Source organism: Etheostoma cragini, chromosome 10 (assembly GCF_013103735.1).
Source record: "Etheostoma cragini isolate CJK2018 chromosome 10, CSU_Ecrag_1.0, whole genome shotgun sequence".
Lineage (NCBI taxonomy): Eukaryota > Metazoa > Chordata > Actinopteri > Perciformes > Percidae > Etheostoma > Etheostoma cragini.
The window spans coordinates 16032779-16048861 of record NC_048416.1 but is presented as its reverse complement, the minus strand read 5'-3'; the positions used below and the strand labels follow the sequence as shown (position 1 = coordinate 16048861).

Below are 16083 nucleotides of genomic sequence, written 5' to 3'. Positions count from 1 at the left end.
ACAGAGACAGTCCCACTTGGTGGTTGCTAAATCACATGAAACTGCTGTTGGGCTCTCCATATGTTCCACGACAACAGAGCATCCCTCTGCACAAGTTCTGCAATGGGAACTTTAGATAAACTCCAGATATACACAGTTAGTTTCACAGTAATTCATACATAAGTTATAGGTGACTTATTAGCTCAGACTTTGCAAGTTGATAACTCTTTGAAACATGAATACAGGCCAGTAGATATCTGCAGTAATAAATGGTCTACCCCTCGCTTGCTGTGTGTGTGGAGTACTTGATTGTGTTAAAGTGAGTATACTGCACGTGTGTGTGCATGTGTTTGTTAGCGCCTGTAGGTGTATGCCTTCTTGTGCATGTATTTATATGCACACATTTATGTGTGTGTGTGTGTGTGTGTGTGTGTTGTCTGAAAATCCTTGAAACAAGATTGAGCTTACATCAAAACACTTCCATTTTGGATGGTAATAAAGGAGAGAATCAATCACTCTGTCAGACAACGCTGACAGAATTTTTTTATAATCTGACACAACCTGTCAGTCTGTGATCAGTTGCCTATAACATTGTCTCTTAATGTATTCTTAACACAATCTCCACTGTGCTCTCCAAAACCCTGATATCCATTCTTTGATCTGTCTCTTTGTCTTTCAGAGAGCTCATCAGCTTCTTTTCCACTCATACAGTATCCTCTCATAGCTCTCATTCAGCAGTTGCTACATTCAGATTTAGGCTGTCAAGCCATCCAAAGACATAGTATTCCGATTAGTTGTTAAATTGCTTGGATTTTTAGAATCGTTCGGATCCCTTGCTTATGGCTTTGATTTAGCCATAGTTTTTTGTAAGGATTCATTACCAGCTGTAGCGTGAATTCACCATGGTATAAATCCTTTCATACATCTGTCCATCTGTCTAGACATCCACTCAGCCAAGTGACAGAGAAAATGCCTGCCTGTCGTTGAAAGTGTCAGTGCTTCATCTCTCCACCAACGAAATATATTTTAGGACAACAATATCCTCACTTGAGTCAAAAGTGAATCACACTGAGAGAAGATGATGGTGATCCTGTTCTTGATATCTGTCTGAGTACTGAGTACTACTGTGGAAAAAGTGCCATTTACATGGATGGAGCTCTGAAAATGCCACCACTAATTTTAATGACACTTAAAAACACAACACTCCCACACTACACACCCATTGGAGAGATGCTTTATTCCACAACGTTGGGGCCTGTATATTCCTGAAACAAAATCATCCCTTTTTTGCCATGTTGGCAGAAGGGCCGTTGTGGTTTTTCAAAATCTTAAAGCCACCAGAAACACTTTTTGCGGAGTTTCTTGACACGGGCCCTGGTGCTGGGACGGTTGGAGGAGGAAGGGGCTGGCGTGGGCTTGGTAAGAGTGGGTGCAGGCACATCATACTCCCCCTCCAAGGCCTCCATAACACCCTGGAAGCGTCCCTCCTGCTGTCGGAAATCATGCTCCACACTGGAGAGGAGATAAGAGAAAGCAGTTATAGAACGAGCCAACAGGGGTGAGGGAGAGGCAGCGGGAGCACAATTTAGAGGTTGGGATAGTGTTGAATCAAGTCAAATTTATTGATATGGCTCATATTTTACAGAAAAGATTTAATGTTGGGGTGTAGAGAGAGAGGATGGGCAGAGGGATGTGACGAGAGGTGGTTGTCTACTGTGCAGAATGAGAGATTAGAGAGAGAGGGATTGAGAAAAAGGTGAGCAAAGGAGTTTTAGTGACATTAAAATCGCAAACTGCTGACAACAGCCTAAAGAGAGATTGTACTTACGCATAATGTACTTTTATATAGAGGTGTAAAATCATGGTGTATTCTTAACTCAGATGTGTGCACCTTCAGCACGCATGCATGCACACACACACACACACACACACGCACACACACACAAACACACAGGCCTCAACTCAGCACTCATTTCACGTCTATAGTATTCTTCTGCGCTTCATGCACCAATAGATCATAGGCTGGGGAGACGAGAGGAGAGGGAGGAAAATAAAAAAAGCAAGCAGGAAAGGGAGAAGAGGAAAGGAGAGGGACATTTTCAAAATGGAGGAGCTAAAGTAAAGCGCAGGGAGGACAATTTTTGGGCTCTTTTGATGTGTTCAAGGCATATCCTCTTGTCTTTCTTGTTATATGCTTCTGTAATTCGCCAACTCTCTCTTTCTCACCATCTCTCTGAAGTGTCCATGGATGCGGATCATAGTGGAGTAGACTTTGAGTTTTTTCTTCTTATAACTTTGTGTGTGTTGAGTTGGATAATAGGGGTGGAGCTCCATAGGGCCCGACATCTGGAGTTAATGAGCCACATAATGAGGCAAGGAGACCAGAGACAACTACCTACCCTCCCATTCTCCGGTGCCCCAACATCCTAACACACAAACACTACAATACACAAACACACACACACACACACACACACACATTCTGTAAAAGCACATAGGTGCTCCCCTGACACCCAACGTGTGGATCTGCCACAACAAGCTCATGGCTGAGTAAGGGGGGAGAAGAGACTATACTGTCGGGAACTTATGGAATGAGATAGGAAAGTGAGGAAAAGCAAGAGCAAAGGGATGGAGGGAGTGAGTCTGCTACAGAATAGAGTAGGAAGTAAAAGCTCTGGTGGGCACAGAGGAAGGGAGATTGTTGCCATGAATAAATGATAAAAGAGATGTTCTATGAATACACACATGCACACACACAAAAGTCTGATATTGTTCTTTTACACACAACACATATATATATATATATATATATATATATATATATATATATATATATATATATATATATATATATATAGGCTTCACATATATTAAAGAAAAGGTAAAGTGGTGCACCTGTCCTACAGTCACTCAATTTATCCTCTTTACTACTTCTCTTTTTCAGGTCTCTCTTTACCCTCACACTTCACTAGGTTTCAATCTCCCCCTCTTTCGATCCTCTCGAACTACCTCTCTCTACGCATATCTACCTCTTTCTCACTATTGTTAATGTGTGCAGTGGGAAAAGCTCCTGCTTTTAATTCAGTCTGCAGGCTATCATCTTCAGCGGGTGTGTGACTGTGTGTTCTTCCATCCCGATGAGAACCTGTTACAATTTTAAACATTCGCTGTTTGCTTTAGTGCGGGTGATGGTTAGTCTTGTAGTGGAAAGGGTTAAAATTCAGGTTTTTGCATGAAATGTCTGTTTGAGCTGTTTGAACTTTGGGAGAAAAACAGAGGGGCTGTCTAAAGTTCCTCTCCTCTTGTCTTTCATCATACAGATTAATTAGGAGAGACAATGGCAAAACATCTTTAGACAGCCAGCCCACATAACAACACTTTCCCCCCCACATTTATTTAGGATGGATGTTTCAGTCCCACGCTTGTGTATCTCTCTTACCCGATTGCCCGTCCTCGTTACCCAGAATCCTTTGAGTGTTTGATAAGGCAATCTAATCAAACAAATGGAGCTTCTGACGTTTGTGTGTGTTTGTTATGATGGGCCACGGAAAATGTTTTCTGCATATATAATGTGTGTAATTTTTTTTCAAGAAATTTGCACGGACAGTTAAGAAGATAAAAAGATGACAAAGCAGATTCTGCATATTTGTCGAAGTCATTAACATTTTTCACAATGCGTGAAATATGTCATATATTTCTTTGTTTGTTGCTCTGTATGAGTGTGTGTGCATCAAAGTATGCCTGTGAAATGTGTGTCCAATAACAGTTAATTCCCTTTTTTGTTGGATTAATTAGCATGTAAGATCATATTTGCATGTGTGCAAGAAAAACAGGCAAAGTGGAGCAGAAAAGAAAATCTCTGAAATTTAGAAGAGAGAAAAGAGGGATGATAATGATGTAGGCAAAACGTACATGAGCAATATAAAGTCATTATTTATATTACAAAAATGAGAAGTAAGAATTATTCGTGAAGTGGATTCAAGAAAAAACACCATCGGACTATTTATACAGTGAGGATTATTAAAACTGAAAGATGTAGTTGAGTTACAGATATTATTAGTGATGTACAGGCAAGGGTGTAACTTTGGTCGAGGTGGGGGGGATAAAACAGGGGGTCTGGTGGTCCGGGGGTCCTCTGGACACAAACAGGAATTTGAAAGAAGGGGGACTGTCCCCAGGGGAAATTACATCTATTGCATAAGGAAAAACAAGTATTACCAGTACATTTATGAAAGTTGTTAGATTTTAGTTCAGAGGAGGGGGACCATAGAAGAGAACTTCATTTGAAGCATCATTATGCACAAATTACTCTAATTAGTACACTCTTGAGATTAAGGTGGCCCCGGGCCCTTAAAAATCCCTCATATTTAGTGTTGCTGTTACTGTTTATTTTGTGTTGCTATTATTTTGTATTTATTACTATTATTGTTTTCACAAATAAACCTACTCTTTAATCTAGGACTGAACATGCAGTGCAAAGACCCTTTTTTGCACTGCATGTTCAGTCCTAGATTAAAGAGTAGGTTTATTGGTGAAAAAAAAAATAGTAGTAAATATAAAATAATAGCACTTTAGGTCCTGTAGACACTATTTTGTCCTGTTTAATTTTCTACACTGTTAATCTATACAGAATATTCTGAGATTCAGATTTATTGAATTTTAGATTAGATTTATTTATTTGATAAAATAAAGCTTTTTTCCTCTGTGTTTTTCTCATTTAAAATGCAATTCCATCATATGCAAAAGCACACTAATTGAAGAATATTTTGGGAGCAATTATGTTGTGACTGGTTGTGTAATGCAAGTTGTACTATAAGGCTTTCATCTTTGTGCATATGTGCTTGCATATGACTGGATAAAGTGGGGGAAGGGGTGTGTGTGTGTGTGTGTGTGTGTGTGTTCATTGCCATCTGTGTACACATGTATGGACACGTATTTGCATATATGAGTATTTTCCCCTTGGAGTTCATTACAACTTACTTGGCAAAGGATATTGCTGTGTTAATTAAGATCAAGGGAAGGAGAAAATGGTATGAAGGGGAAGAAGGAGTTGGACAAGTGTGTAAAGTGATGGAAAGATTAAACAACACAGAAAGTGAAAATGCAGGAGGGATGCCGATGTGGGCTGCTGGGAGTGGAATGTATGAAAAGTGGAGAGATAGAGGCCCTCTAAAATATGTCTTTATCCCTTGTGACCTGCAGGAGATATACTGTATATACACATCATTGTATACAAGTTTAATTAGCTTAAAGCATAGCTTTGTTCTGATATATGCATGCACAAAGGTTTTTAGACTAAAATTAAGTTTTAATGCCATATTATTTAAGTTCCAACAAGTAAATATGTTTCTGTGTTCTTGAGGAATCTGTATATGTGACACAATCCCCATTTCTAGTTTGTGTGAGCAGTACACACAGGAAGAGCAGAGTCTTGGAGGTTGTGTGGGAGTGGGGCACAGGTGATTATAGCGTTGGCATGTGACAGATGGAATGAGGCAGGGATGTACAGAGGAAACCAGTTTGATTGAAAGTTACAGATGAAAGAAAGAGGGCTTGAGTAGGCATAGGATGGAAAGATTGAATGATTTACATAATGAAAAAATGAGAATAAGAATGGGATGGGGTGGAGGTGATGGGGGGATTAAACTACTGTGTGTGTGTGTGTGTGTGTGTGTGTGTGTGTGTGTGTGTGGAATCAGATTGTGAGGGTGCAGCTCTGTAAGTTGCAAAGGATCTATGAATGCAATTACTTATTTAGGTCACGAGCAAGAGGGATGACTGGAATAGAAAAGATGCATCATTTAGGTGCTAAATTAATTTGCTTGTTTGCACAGAACATTATTTTATGTTAAGTTATTATGGTTTGTTATTTATCCGATGTACATGGCTTTCCTGGAGAGACCATCCTCGTCTAATCTCTGGAATACAACATATAGTCATATTAATATTGATGAGGGGGATCAATCATAGACTCGGATTTTTGAAATAATACGGACATATTGTGCAATTATAAGGGTGGGAGAAAAGGGCAAAGACAGCAGGATACCATGAGGAAACGCCTAATGAAAAAAAAAAAGCGAGATGTGCTGCATCAGTGATAAAACGTGAAAAAGCTGAAAGAAAAACAATGTGAAATGGAACATTTTCAGGGTTGCAAAAGGCATATGTTTTCTATGAGACATTTCAGTGCTGTCTATTACACTGCAGCAAAGAATGAGTTGTCATTGTTGGGTTATGTAATGCAATAAGCTCATTGTCCTGATCAGGTTACCTGTAGATGATGCAGGCTGTCTTCTGGCAGGTGGGGCAGTTGTTAATGTCCTGACCAGTTCTGTATGAGCTGCGACTGCAGAAACAACAGATGCAAAACACACACACACACACACACACACACACACACACACACACACACACACACACACACACACACACACAAACCAAACACTTGCAGAAGGAATTAAAGTGGACATACTTATGCATGAAGATGGCAGCTAGTATGCTATATTGATATTTAGTTGTTATTTCAGTCATAGAGCATCTTTGAGAAATAATTGCACTTGATAAACTGCTATAGATAAATATTACGTTTTGGTATCTGCCACTAAAAGTCTTTCTAGACTTAACACTGTACACTGATGTTGAACTTCAGAGAAAGATGGTAGAAGTAGCAAAGTTGTCACTAACAACAGGCTTTTCTCGTTTTTACTGGAAAGAGTCTCGCTCTCTTGACTGCTGGTGTCCCAATTTGTATTGCTCTCTCCACCCACACACACTCTATGCAGCAACATCAGGTTTGTTCTCTTGGTGTTGTCAAGGTTCACAAATTAGCTTGTGATGTTTAGTGTATGTGATGTACCCCAACAGGAGTATTCAGCACATCACCGGAATTGTCCTAGTGGGTTGCCTGCTTGTAATTCCAGGAAGTAACCACCAAACATTGTGTGCCGTAACTGTAGGTAAATTTGGTCGGGAGCCAGGCTGTACATGACAACAATATCAAAAGCAGTGCATTATGTGTAAATCATTTAATTGTCTTTCATTCTTGACAGTGTGTTAAACATTGGTGTACTTTACAGTAAAAATACATGAGTACACATGCAAACCATGTTGTGAAGGTTGAACATGACTGCAGAGCAAAAGACTTGTTGGGAACTAAAGTCAGATTAAAAGATCTGACAAGCTCATGCTGACTGCCATTTAATTAAAACGCTTTATTTTGCCAAGATATTTTGGCTGCCCCTTCGCTGAACTGTGTAGATGAGGGTGTAGCTGATTTATGTTGATAAAATAGACATTTTAATTACATGGAGGGAGAGACCTTGTGCCTGGCATCATTTTTTCTCCCCTACCAGTCTTTATCAAAGACAACAACAACAAGAGAAGACACGTATTTGCTTCGGGAGAGAAAAGAAAACAAGGAGCTAAGAACAGCGACAACCTCATAGCTCAGCTGACTCTTTCATCACTGCGGCCCAGTTAAAGTGCTTTAATTTCTGGCACAGTCTCTGATACATGTGGACCCTCTTACTTTTCTGGTTCTCTTTCTTTTTCTCTCTCTAAATTGCTATCTCTTTTTGCCTCTCCGCCTTTTTACCCCATGGTCCTCTATTGCTCACACACTTGGCATGAGGCATAAGCACACAAACACTGTGGAATATGAATATTTACTCTTTACAGTCACTCATACAGGGCAGGACAGCTTTTAAACCAGGTTTAGGAGCCTCATTGTGCAGCTTAAACATTAATTGCGTTTCTCAAAGGTAATCTGATGGGGATTAGTCTGGATCTAGAGACATCTGTTAACCCTGAACATAAGGAAAGAACATGAGTAAAGAATAAAAACATGTACAGCTGTAAAGAGGAAGTTTAGGTGGAAAAGAACAATCTTTATAGACTGAGGTAGACGGGTAGGGGAATTTATTTTAGGTTGTTTGGGAGGATGAAATAACCAATGTATTTGGGTAGAAAGGGGTTAAAGGTTAGGGTGGGAAAAAGACTAAGAAGACAGAAGAAGAATTACTGATAGTAAAGGTAATAATAAGCAGGACAAAAAGGCAAAGAATGGGGATGGATAGAGAAACAAAACAGAGTGACAGCTGACACATGACAGCAGGTGAGTGTGATGGACAGGTTGTCGGGGCAGAGAGAAAGCAAACATCACAAAATTGTGATGGGGCAATGTAGCAATTCAGTTGTTAGTTGCAGCTGGATTCAAATGTGTAGGTGCAGAAAGAAAAGAAATATGAGGAGAAAGGAAACCGGTTATAATTGAGAATGGAGAAAAGAGAGGTGGAGGGTGAAAGTGGAGAAAGGGATGAATAGCTTGAAGCGGGTTAAAGAGCTTCAGAGAAAAAGGGGATGGTGCTGATTGAAATGAAGTGAGTACGGAAAGCCAACTGGGATTTATGAAGAGGAAAGAAACAGGACGTGGTGGAGGAGAGGAGGATTCAAGAATACAACATAATTAGCAGAAGAGAGAAAGGAAGAATCGTTTAGCTTGCTTCGGTGGCCACTACAATGTCTCTTAGGGACACTGTTAGTGTGGAGAGTACAGACCCTATAAGGGATATAAGATGAACGGACAGAGGAAGGGTCTGCAAGTATTGACTGCAGGCTGGCAGGTATCGTAAGTCACTGCAGGATTGGGTCTCTCTCTCACACACACACACACACACACACACACTACAGCAATTCTCCACTGGCCTGACATTTAAAATCTATTACACAGACTTGAAAGCCTGTCGCTGTATATTGCTTTCAAATCTCAAATTTCCCTCTTCTCAGTCTTGTGAAGTCCCTTGACGCCCTCTCCTCTTCTTCTCTTTGTCTTTCTCACTCTCTCACACTTACTGTACATACTTAATTGCAATAAATATCTCTACCTTTTCCTCATCTTTTTGCTCCATCTCTCATCTTTGTTTTCATCCTTATCCTCATGCTGTCTTGGTGTCTTACCCTCTATTGTTTCAATTCATATAACATCCTACATTTCTTCTTTTCCTCTTCTTCTTATATCCTTACATCCCCTCTATCTCCCCTTCTCTCTTTCAATATCTTTCCCCTGTTAAGTCCCTTCTCTCACCCTTCGCTGAGGGCCTTGCTCTTCTCCAGGTCTTGAATGACGTTGAGAAGCACCTTGATCTTCTCTTGATTGGACTGTAGGTTCTCTTCCACACTTTGCAACTGCCTCTCCAGCCCGTGTGGTGCGTTCCCCGCGGGTGCACCCAACAACCCCCCTGGAGCCCCATTACATTGTGCTTTCATGTGAGTCTTACAAGGCAGAGTGTGGTCGTCAAAGGATTTGCTCTCCTGTTTTACATAGTCCTTGAGTTTGACCCGTTCTGAGGATATTTGTTTGGGATCGTTTGTTGTCTCGTCTTTGTTTTTGGTTTGCGCTACAGGTGTGGCTGGTTTGGAATGATTGGGTTTAGGAGAGTTTTTTGGTGGGAGAGGCGGGGTGTTGGTAGATTTTAAGTCACTGTGAAGGGAAGGATCTGGATGTTTAGAAGTGATACGGTCTAATGTATGTTGATGTGTGTGTTCGTCAGTGTGCTGGCTTTTAGCAAAGTCATACTTGTGTTTGTCAGTTGAAAGGGTCTCTATTGCATCTGCAGATGGTGTGTGTTGTTGTTGTTGTTGTGTATGTGTGGTAGCTGTTGTCCTGTCTGTGTTGTTGTGCATGTGTGTGTCTGTTGTTTGCGTTGCTGAGTCCTTGCATTGAGTAAATTCTGCAGAATGTGGCCTTGTCCGCTGCTTTGACTCTTGTGTTTTGTTCAGGGTGTGTGATTTGGGGTTGGAATGTGAGCTGTGTGTTTTTGGCATAGTGTGTGACAGCTGTGGTATTCGAGAAGTATGTACTGATGTGTGCGTGGAGATGTTTGCTGTGTCTGTGTTTTTTGTGCAAGGTTGAGAGTCCAGAGCAGATTCTTTTCTTGACTGCTTGGGAGCCACAGAAGGTTTCCGAGGCGGATTAGGTAAAGTCTGGCTGGCTGTTATTTGATTGACAGCCTTCCTGCGACATGCGCCCGTGCACGGTGTAATCTGTGATCGTCTCCTCCCGCATGTCCCACAAAGGCTGGGGGAGGAAGATGCCATCACTCGACAGGGCCGCGGTGGGGTGGCGTGCACAGTGGTACAAACGCTCCCCGTCTTTAATACCGTGCGATGGCCCTCACCACGTAGAGACTGCACCCTCCTCCTCTCTTGGGCCGGCTCCTTACCTTCTGTGGCCTCAGTGCAAACCCCTCCCACAACTTCAGAGGCTACCACACTGCCATTTGTGTACCGAGCTGTCCTTTTATCTCTTGTGTCCTTGGGGTTTGTCCGTGTAGTTTTGATCTGGCAGTAAACTCCGCTGCCTGAGCCCTGTGACCCCATGTCGTCCTGTGTCAGGCTGTTGATCTCGTTCTGAGATGTCTCCTTGGACACTGGCAGACTGTTGCTGTCACTTCTAATAACTCCCCCTGTCTCCACTGTTGTTGTCTTGTCTGTTGGCATGGTGAGTGGCCGATGTGTGTTTGTTGGTTGGCTGCCGTGTCGTTTGATGGAAGGGAGAGTTCGCAGTCCGGGAGATGTTTGCACCCCAACACTGCACAGCGGCCCCCATCGCCCCCCAGCCAGAGGCACCCCCAGCGCAGGCACCGGATTGGTTGGGTCAGCCACCCTTCTGCCCATACTCCTCGGCAGGTTGGCTCAGCCCCCTGAGGAGCTGAACAGGTTGGAGGGCAGCATTGATATCAGCCAACGTCAGCAGGATTATATCCAATAAACAGCGGGAATGTTTCCAGCTTTTGTTTACCCAAATGAATTTGCGTGTTTGTGAGGGAGTGTGAGAGAGTTTGTATTTGAAAGCTGGAGACAGGAATCCAATATCCAATAAGGCTTCAAACCCTTAATGTCCTTACATTAATGACCTCCTTACTAGATTAGCTACTTCTGATTGGACATCACTGTCAAGGGTTTTCTCTGTCTCCAAACAATGGCACGCAGATGATGAGTTAGATGGATTCTCTGGGTAGTCCGGGTTTGTTCTGAAGAGAGAGACCAAAAAGAGAAAAGCAATGAGAGAAATGACAGAAGAGAAAGACGGGGAATATATGGTCAGATTGGAATGTAAAGCTCCATTTAAAAGATTCCACCTTGACTAAATTCAGACACTGACCAGATCGATGAAACTCTATCAACCTCTTATTAGACCGGCAGGTGGTGAAAGCTACAAGTTGTTTCTCTTGAGAGAACACTAAAGAGCAGAAAATTCTCAATAATATTTTTTTTCATTTATTTGTACTTTTTATTAATACCCAGGAATTACAATTACACACGAGTAAGAGGGTCCACCAGGGGGTGAACTGGCATCGCTCCAGCTACAAGTTCACACTCCGTACTTCGGTCCGTATGCTGTGTCATCACGTGATGACACAGTTTAACACATTTCAAATGAGGTTATGTTTGCCTTCCGCAGTGTTATGTAAACTTATGATGCGTCATGCCTTGACATCTTTCTTGGTAACCAGTTTGGAAATATGTTCAGCATAATGTCCTGCAACATTGTTTCTGCCCATATTCCTCTTTTAGGGAGGTAGACAGGCAAAAGGTCAGTGTTGATGTGTCTACTTTGTATTTAATTGTTTGTTAGGTAGAAAAATGTATTTCAATGCATACCTAGATAATTCCATACAATCCTTATTTGGTTTTTATGCTTGATGAACATTTTTGGATTGTTTAGGAAGGAGCAAAATTAGCCATTTGACCTTAATCAATTAAAATCACTTACGAATCACCTTAGAAGTGGCAGGGTTGGCTCAGTATGTAGATTAGGCACACAAATACTCAAAGGAGTATGCCTCGACACAGAGGTCAAGGGTTAGAATCCGACCTGTGACGGTTTCCTGCATGTCTTCCCCTTCTCTCTCCTCTTTCTCACCTAGCTGTCCTATCAAATAAAGGCAGAAAAGCTCAAAAATAATCTTTGAAAAAAGAAGAGAATCACCTTAATAAAATGCTTTAAAGCGGTGGTGTATAGTATATTTTTGTCGCCGTTGGAAGCATAATGTGATTCAGTGGTCTGAGAGAAAACTATACTTCTGCATGTCCCCTTAGCTCTTTTTCTGTTGAGAGCGTTCTGGCTGGTATGCACATGCAGACAGAGATGGGAGAGACAAAGAGAGCTGCTGGAAAAGGCCTCTACTTGAAATGCTGGCGTTTTTTGCCTTCTACCTACTGCAGCTTTTAATGTTGTATATCAGCTGATAAAATTGGGGCAGTATGTCCAATTTTTTTCTTAGGAGGACAATTGGGCCATGCTGCAGCAGCACATATTGGCCGGATACATCAAAGATAGATAAGAGAGTAAATGGAGGTTGGTTAAACCAATTTATACTATGATTACAAGCATTAGAAATGGGCTGGAGCCATATTTGTCAGGTCAGAAATGAGCAGTCAAGTAATGGAATTGCACATTTAGCTCCTCAGGATAATTGGCATTGTTGTGGTTTATAACACTTATGCTGTAACTGTTGTTTGACTTCAAAGTGTCTCTGAACAAAATAGGAGCATCAATACATTTTAGACATGTGGTAGATCCAGGTTTTCTTCTATCCAACTACATTGAAATCAGACCAACTTGTGAAACCAGTATACTGTTGATTCCTGAATGCTTCCTGAATGAATTTCCGCATGAAATTACGCAGTCAGCAGATTGATATCATCTTTATGTCACAATCATTTTTTTTCTTTTTCTCCTATCTTCATTACGTTGAAGTCATTTCGTAGCAGTCAATGTGTGATGTGAGAGAGAGACCCACACACAAACACACACACATGCACACAATGAAAGAGTTTTTTGTTTAAGACAGCTGGTGCAACATCACATCACAGATTTTGCTGTATGGGATCAAGGTTGAAACTGTGCTAAATCTTCCAAAATAAATTAAACATGGCCCTTTACCTATTAGTTTAAAAATCTATGATAATACTGACAAAAACGTTTTATTAGGAGGCTTGTTTCAAAAGCAAAGACACCAGATTCATGCTCAAGGTTTCCAAAAGTTTCTTAAATCTGTCCGTAGCCCTGTAGCAGTTAAAAATATGTTCTCACTGGTAATCTCATACAGACTGGGAAGAGTCTGACTGCTGCACTAATAGTTCATATGTATTCAGGATTAGCGTTATATACACATTCTCTGATAGCAATGGTCTGTGTGACCTATATTTTATATATATATATATATATATATGAAGAAGATATCTATGAAGCCTTATGCTTTTTTGAGAGCATGAGTAAAATAGAAATGGGCAATTTAGCCCTTTCATTCCTTTTTTTCTTGATGTCAAGTGTTATTAATGTTGTCAGTCTCTTTGGAATTTCCATTTTCATTTAATGTAATTTAATATAAAAATTGAGTGAACACAGTTTATTATGCTGTTGGGCCCTGGGTTTCCAGTCTGTATGCCTAGTTAGTGATATTTCTACACGTAAGCTGAGACAACACCAGTCAGTGTCACACGGTACTGTACCGTTAGTGCCCATGACAAAGCCATTCTTGGGACACAATTGTGATCGAGAGTTTCACTGACAGCCGGCAGAGCTTTGAAATCTAAGGTTTTTACAAAAGGCGCTTTAGATCAAAGGATTTCTACTTCTGTGACATCACTAGTATTTATGTAAATATCTTGACAGTGTGTTTGGCTCACGGACTGCGGAATTGCCTGAGAGCTACTATAGGGTCATACATAAGTAACAGTCCAGCCAGCCTGTTTGTGACTGGGTACCATGGTAACTGTGGCAAAGAGTGTCCTGGAGTGGACCACACTGGTTGTGACCCAGAGTTCACACACCCTTCCATCCTTCCAGGTTGTTTTCTTTTTGTTTTGTTTTTGAGGTGTGTGTGTGTGTGTGTGGGTATGTGTGTGTGTGTGTGTGTATGTGTATGTGTGTGTGTGTGTGTGTGTGTGTGTGTGTGTGTGTGTGTGTGTGCATGTATGCGTGTGTGTGTGCTTGTGGGTGTTCACGCGCATATGTGTGAAATCTATTTGCAAAGCAGGCTCTAGCCAACATGTGGATAAGAAATGGACTTAGATGTGTTGTTTGCAGAAAGAAATTGCAGATGATGATGACATTTTGTCCTGAGAAAAACCGAGAGAGGGAGAGCAAGAATAAGAGAGCAAGCCAGTGTCTGTGTGTGCAACAGAGACAGTGAGGACTGAAGCTGTGCGTGCACATGTGCTAGTGTGTATATGTGTGTTGTCAAACACTTTGCTTTGGGATTCAGACTAAGTCAATTTGAGGTAATTTCACTGCAGCTCATTTCCAAGCATTTGTTTTTCAAACAGCAGCCACACCAGAGCACCTGCTCTCTCTCTCTCTCTCTCTCTCTCCTTGCTCTCACCATCTATGTTTGTGTGAGAGTGCATGTTTGTGTGCATGCCTACCATCTCAAGTCTCACTGTTCACCCCGGACCTGCAGGCAGTAAGGCAGAAAGTGGCACCACATCCTCAGAAGTCACTTTTACTGATTCACACCCCTGCCTCTCTTCATCTTTCTATCACTCTCGAGCTCTCTATCTCTCTCTTTGGATCTTATTGGTTACCACTCTCCTCTCATCACCTTTGTCTTTCTTCGTTACCCTTGTTTGTTGTCACACTATTCCACTTACCGCCCCCTTTTCCATCTCAGTCATGCTGTCTTTGATTTTCTGCGTGTTTCTCTCTCCCTTCCCTCTTTCTCTATATTTAGTCTTAGTCTCTCGCCCACATCACACTTCTGGCTGAGCAAAATGAGCGGGGAAGAGATGGGGAGGTGACTGTTGACCGGGGGATGAAGGGTAGGTGACAAAAGAGGAAAACGGGGGAGACAGCAGGTCAGGGAGGTGCAGAAAAGTGGTAGAGGGATAAGGGGGGAGAACAGATGAAGAAGAAGGATCATGGATCCGATGGAGTTGATGTATGTGTGTGTGAGGAAGAGATGCAAATGCTCATTTTCTCCAATAGTGTTTGATAGAATTGGTTAAAGAATGAAGAGAGAAGCATGGCAGAGAGAGATATGTGAAGAGACGGACATTAAAAAAGAGGAAAATCTGGGAAGCCGCACACACTGTTCACCAGTAATCAATATGCACTGCTTGAGCATCTGTTGCCACAGACACACACACGCTCTAGACAGGGTGCAGCTTTTTATAAAATCTGGTTCTACGTGCAACAAGTTTAATTTACCAGTTGGTGAATTTGGGCTGTTCAAGATTGGTCTATAACAGGCAGTCTTTCTCTTGTTTGTTGTTGTTGTTGTTGTTGTGGTGTTTTCTGTGTGTCTGTGTGTTTCTGTGTGTGTGAATGATTGCAAACCCACGCCATTCCAGTAGTAACAGAGCAGTGAACGCTCCAGCGAATCGAGTCCCCTGTCGTTTCAAGGTGAGCCTCATTTGTCAACTGCCGATTGACGGGCCGTGTGTGTGTTTTAGCGAGACTGAGACTCGCTTTACTGCTCTGTAATCACACTGCTTTACTCGCTCACTGTCTCTGGGCCACTCACCGCCATAACAGCTCAAATGCAGCATTTTATGTATTTATTTATATATTATTTAATGCATCTTGGGTAGTGTAGTCAGTTTTTTCCTCTGATGTCTGTGCTCAAAGCAACAAAATAAACCTTTTCTATTTTAGCATTTGATTTTTATACATTGGTGAACTTTGTTATATTTTGTTTTGCTTATGTAAGCAAATGAAACTGTACAATGTAGATTTAACACTAAATTTGTTCAGGGATACTAATGTCAAAGAAGAAGATGCCCTGCTCCCAAGGGCACTCCACAAATGTATCTAAATACATATGCAACAGTTCTTGCAATTCTTTGCAATAATTGTTTTTTTTTCACATTTCCATGAATCATGGCACAAAAAGATAATTTAAATACAGTTTGCACAGGTTATTCTCAATGAGTCATGGTAGGAAGAAGTTGGAGTGATGTCAGCAAAGCTAGCCGTAACTGTGAGCTGTTAGTTTATTAAGACATGCCCTCTGGTTGAAAAAGAGTGCCGGTGTGATTAGCAGAAGAGCTGTCACACCGGTCAGTTGGACTGAACAGCTCATTACAGGTACGACTTGTCTG

At 41.5% G+C, this 16083-nt stretch overlaps 2 protein-coding genes across 4 annotated transcripts in view; one reads left to right on the top strand and one right to left on the bottom strand.

Annotated features, from left to right (window-relative positions):
• The window catches only part of LOC117951605 (dedicator of cytokinesis protein 2), a 93053-nt gene that overhangs the window by 47762 nt on the left and 29208 nt on the right, over window positions 1-16083 (top strand). The gene's annotated exons all lie outside the window — the stretch shown is intronic.
• Window positions 158-11005, bottom strand: LOC117951451 (protein INSYN2B). 3 transcript variants are annotated; one of them, XM_034883147.1, is made up of 4 exons: window positions 10725-11005; window positions 9062-10642; window positions 6251-6325; window positions 158-1491 (listed from the first exon to the last, which is right to left on the bottom strand). In XM_034883147.1, the coding sequence occupies exons 2-4, from the start codon at window positions 10474-10476 to the stop codon at window positions 1308-1310; spliced, it is 1674 nt and encodes a 557-aa protein (XP_034739038.1). In that variant the 5' UTR covers window positions 10477-10642; window positions 10725-11005; the 3' UTR covers window positions 158-1307. The 3 variants fall into 3 exon arrangements, with proteins under 3 accessions (XP_034739038.1, XP_034739036.1, XP_034739037.1); XM_034883145.1 differs by having other exon boundaries at window positions 9062-11005; XM_034883146.1 differs by lacking the exons at window positions 158-1491; window positions 6251-6325 and adding an exon at window positions 8247-8613 and having other exon boundaries at window positions 9062-11005.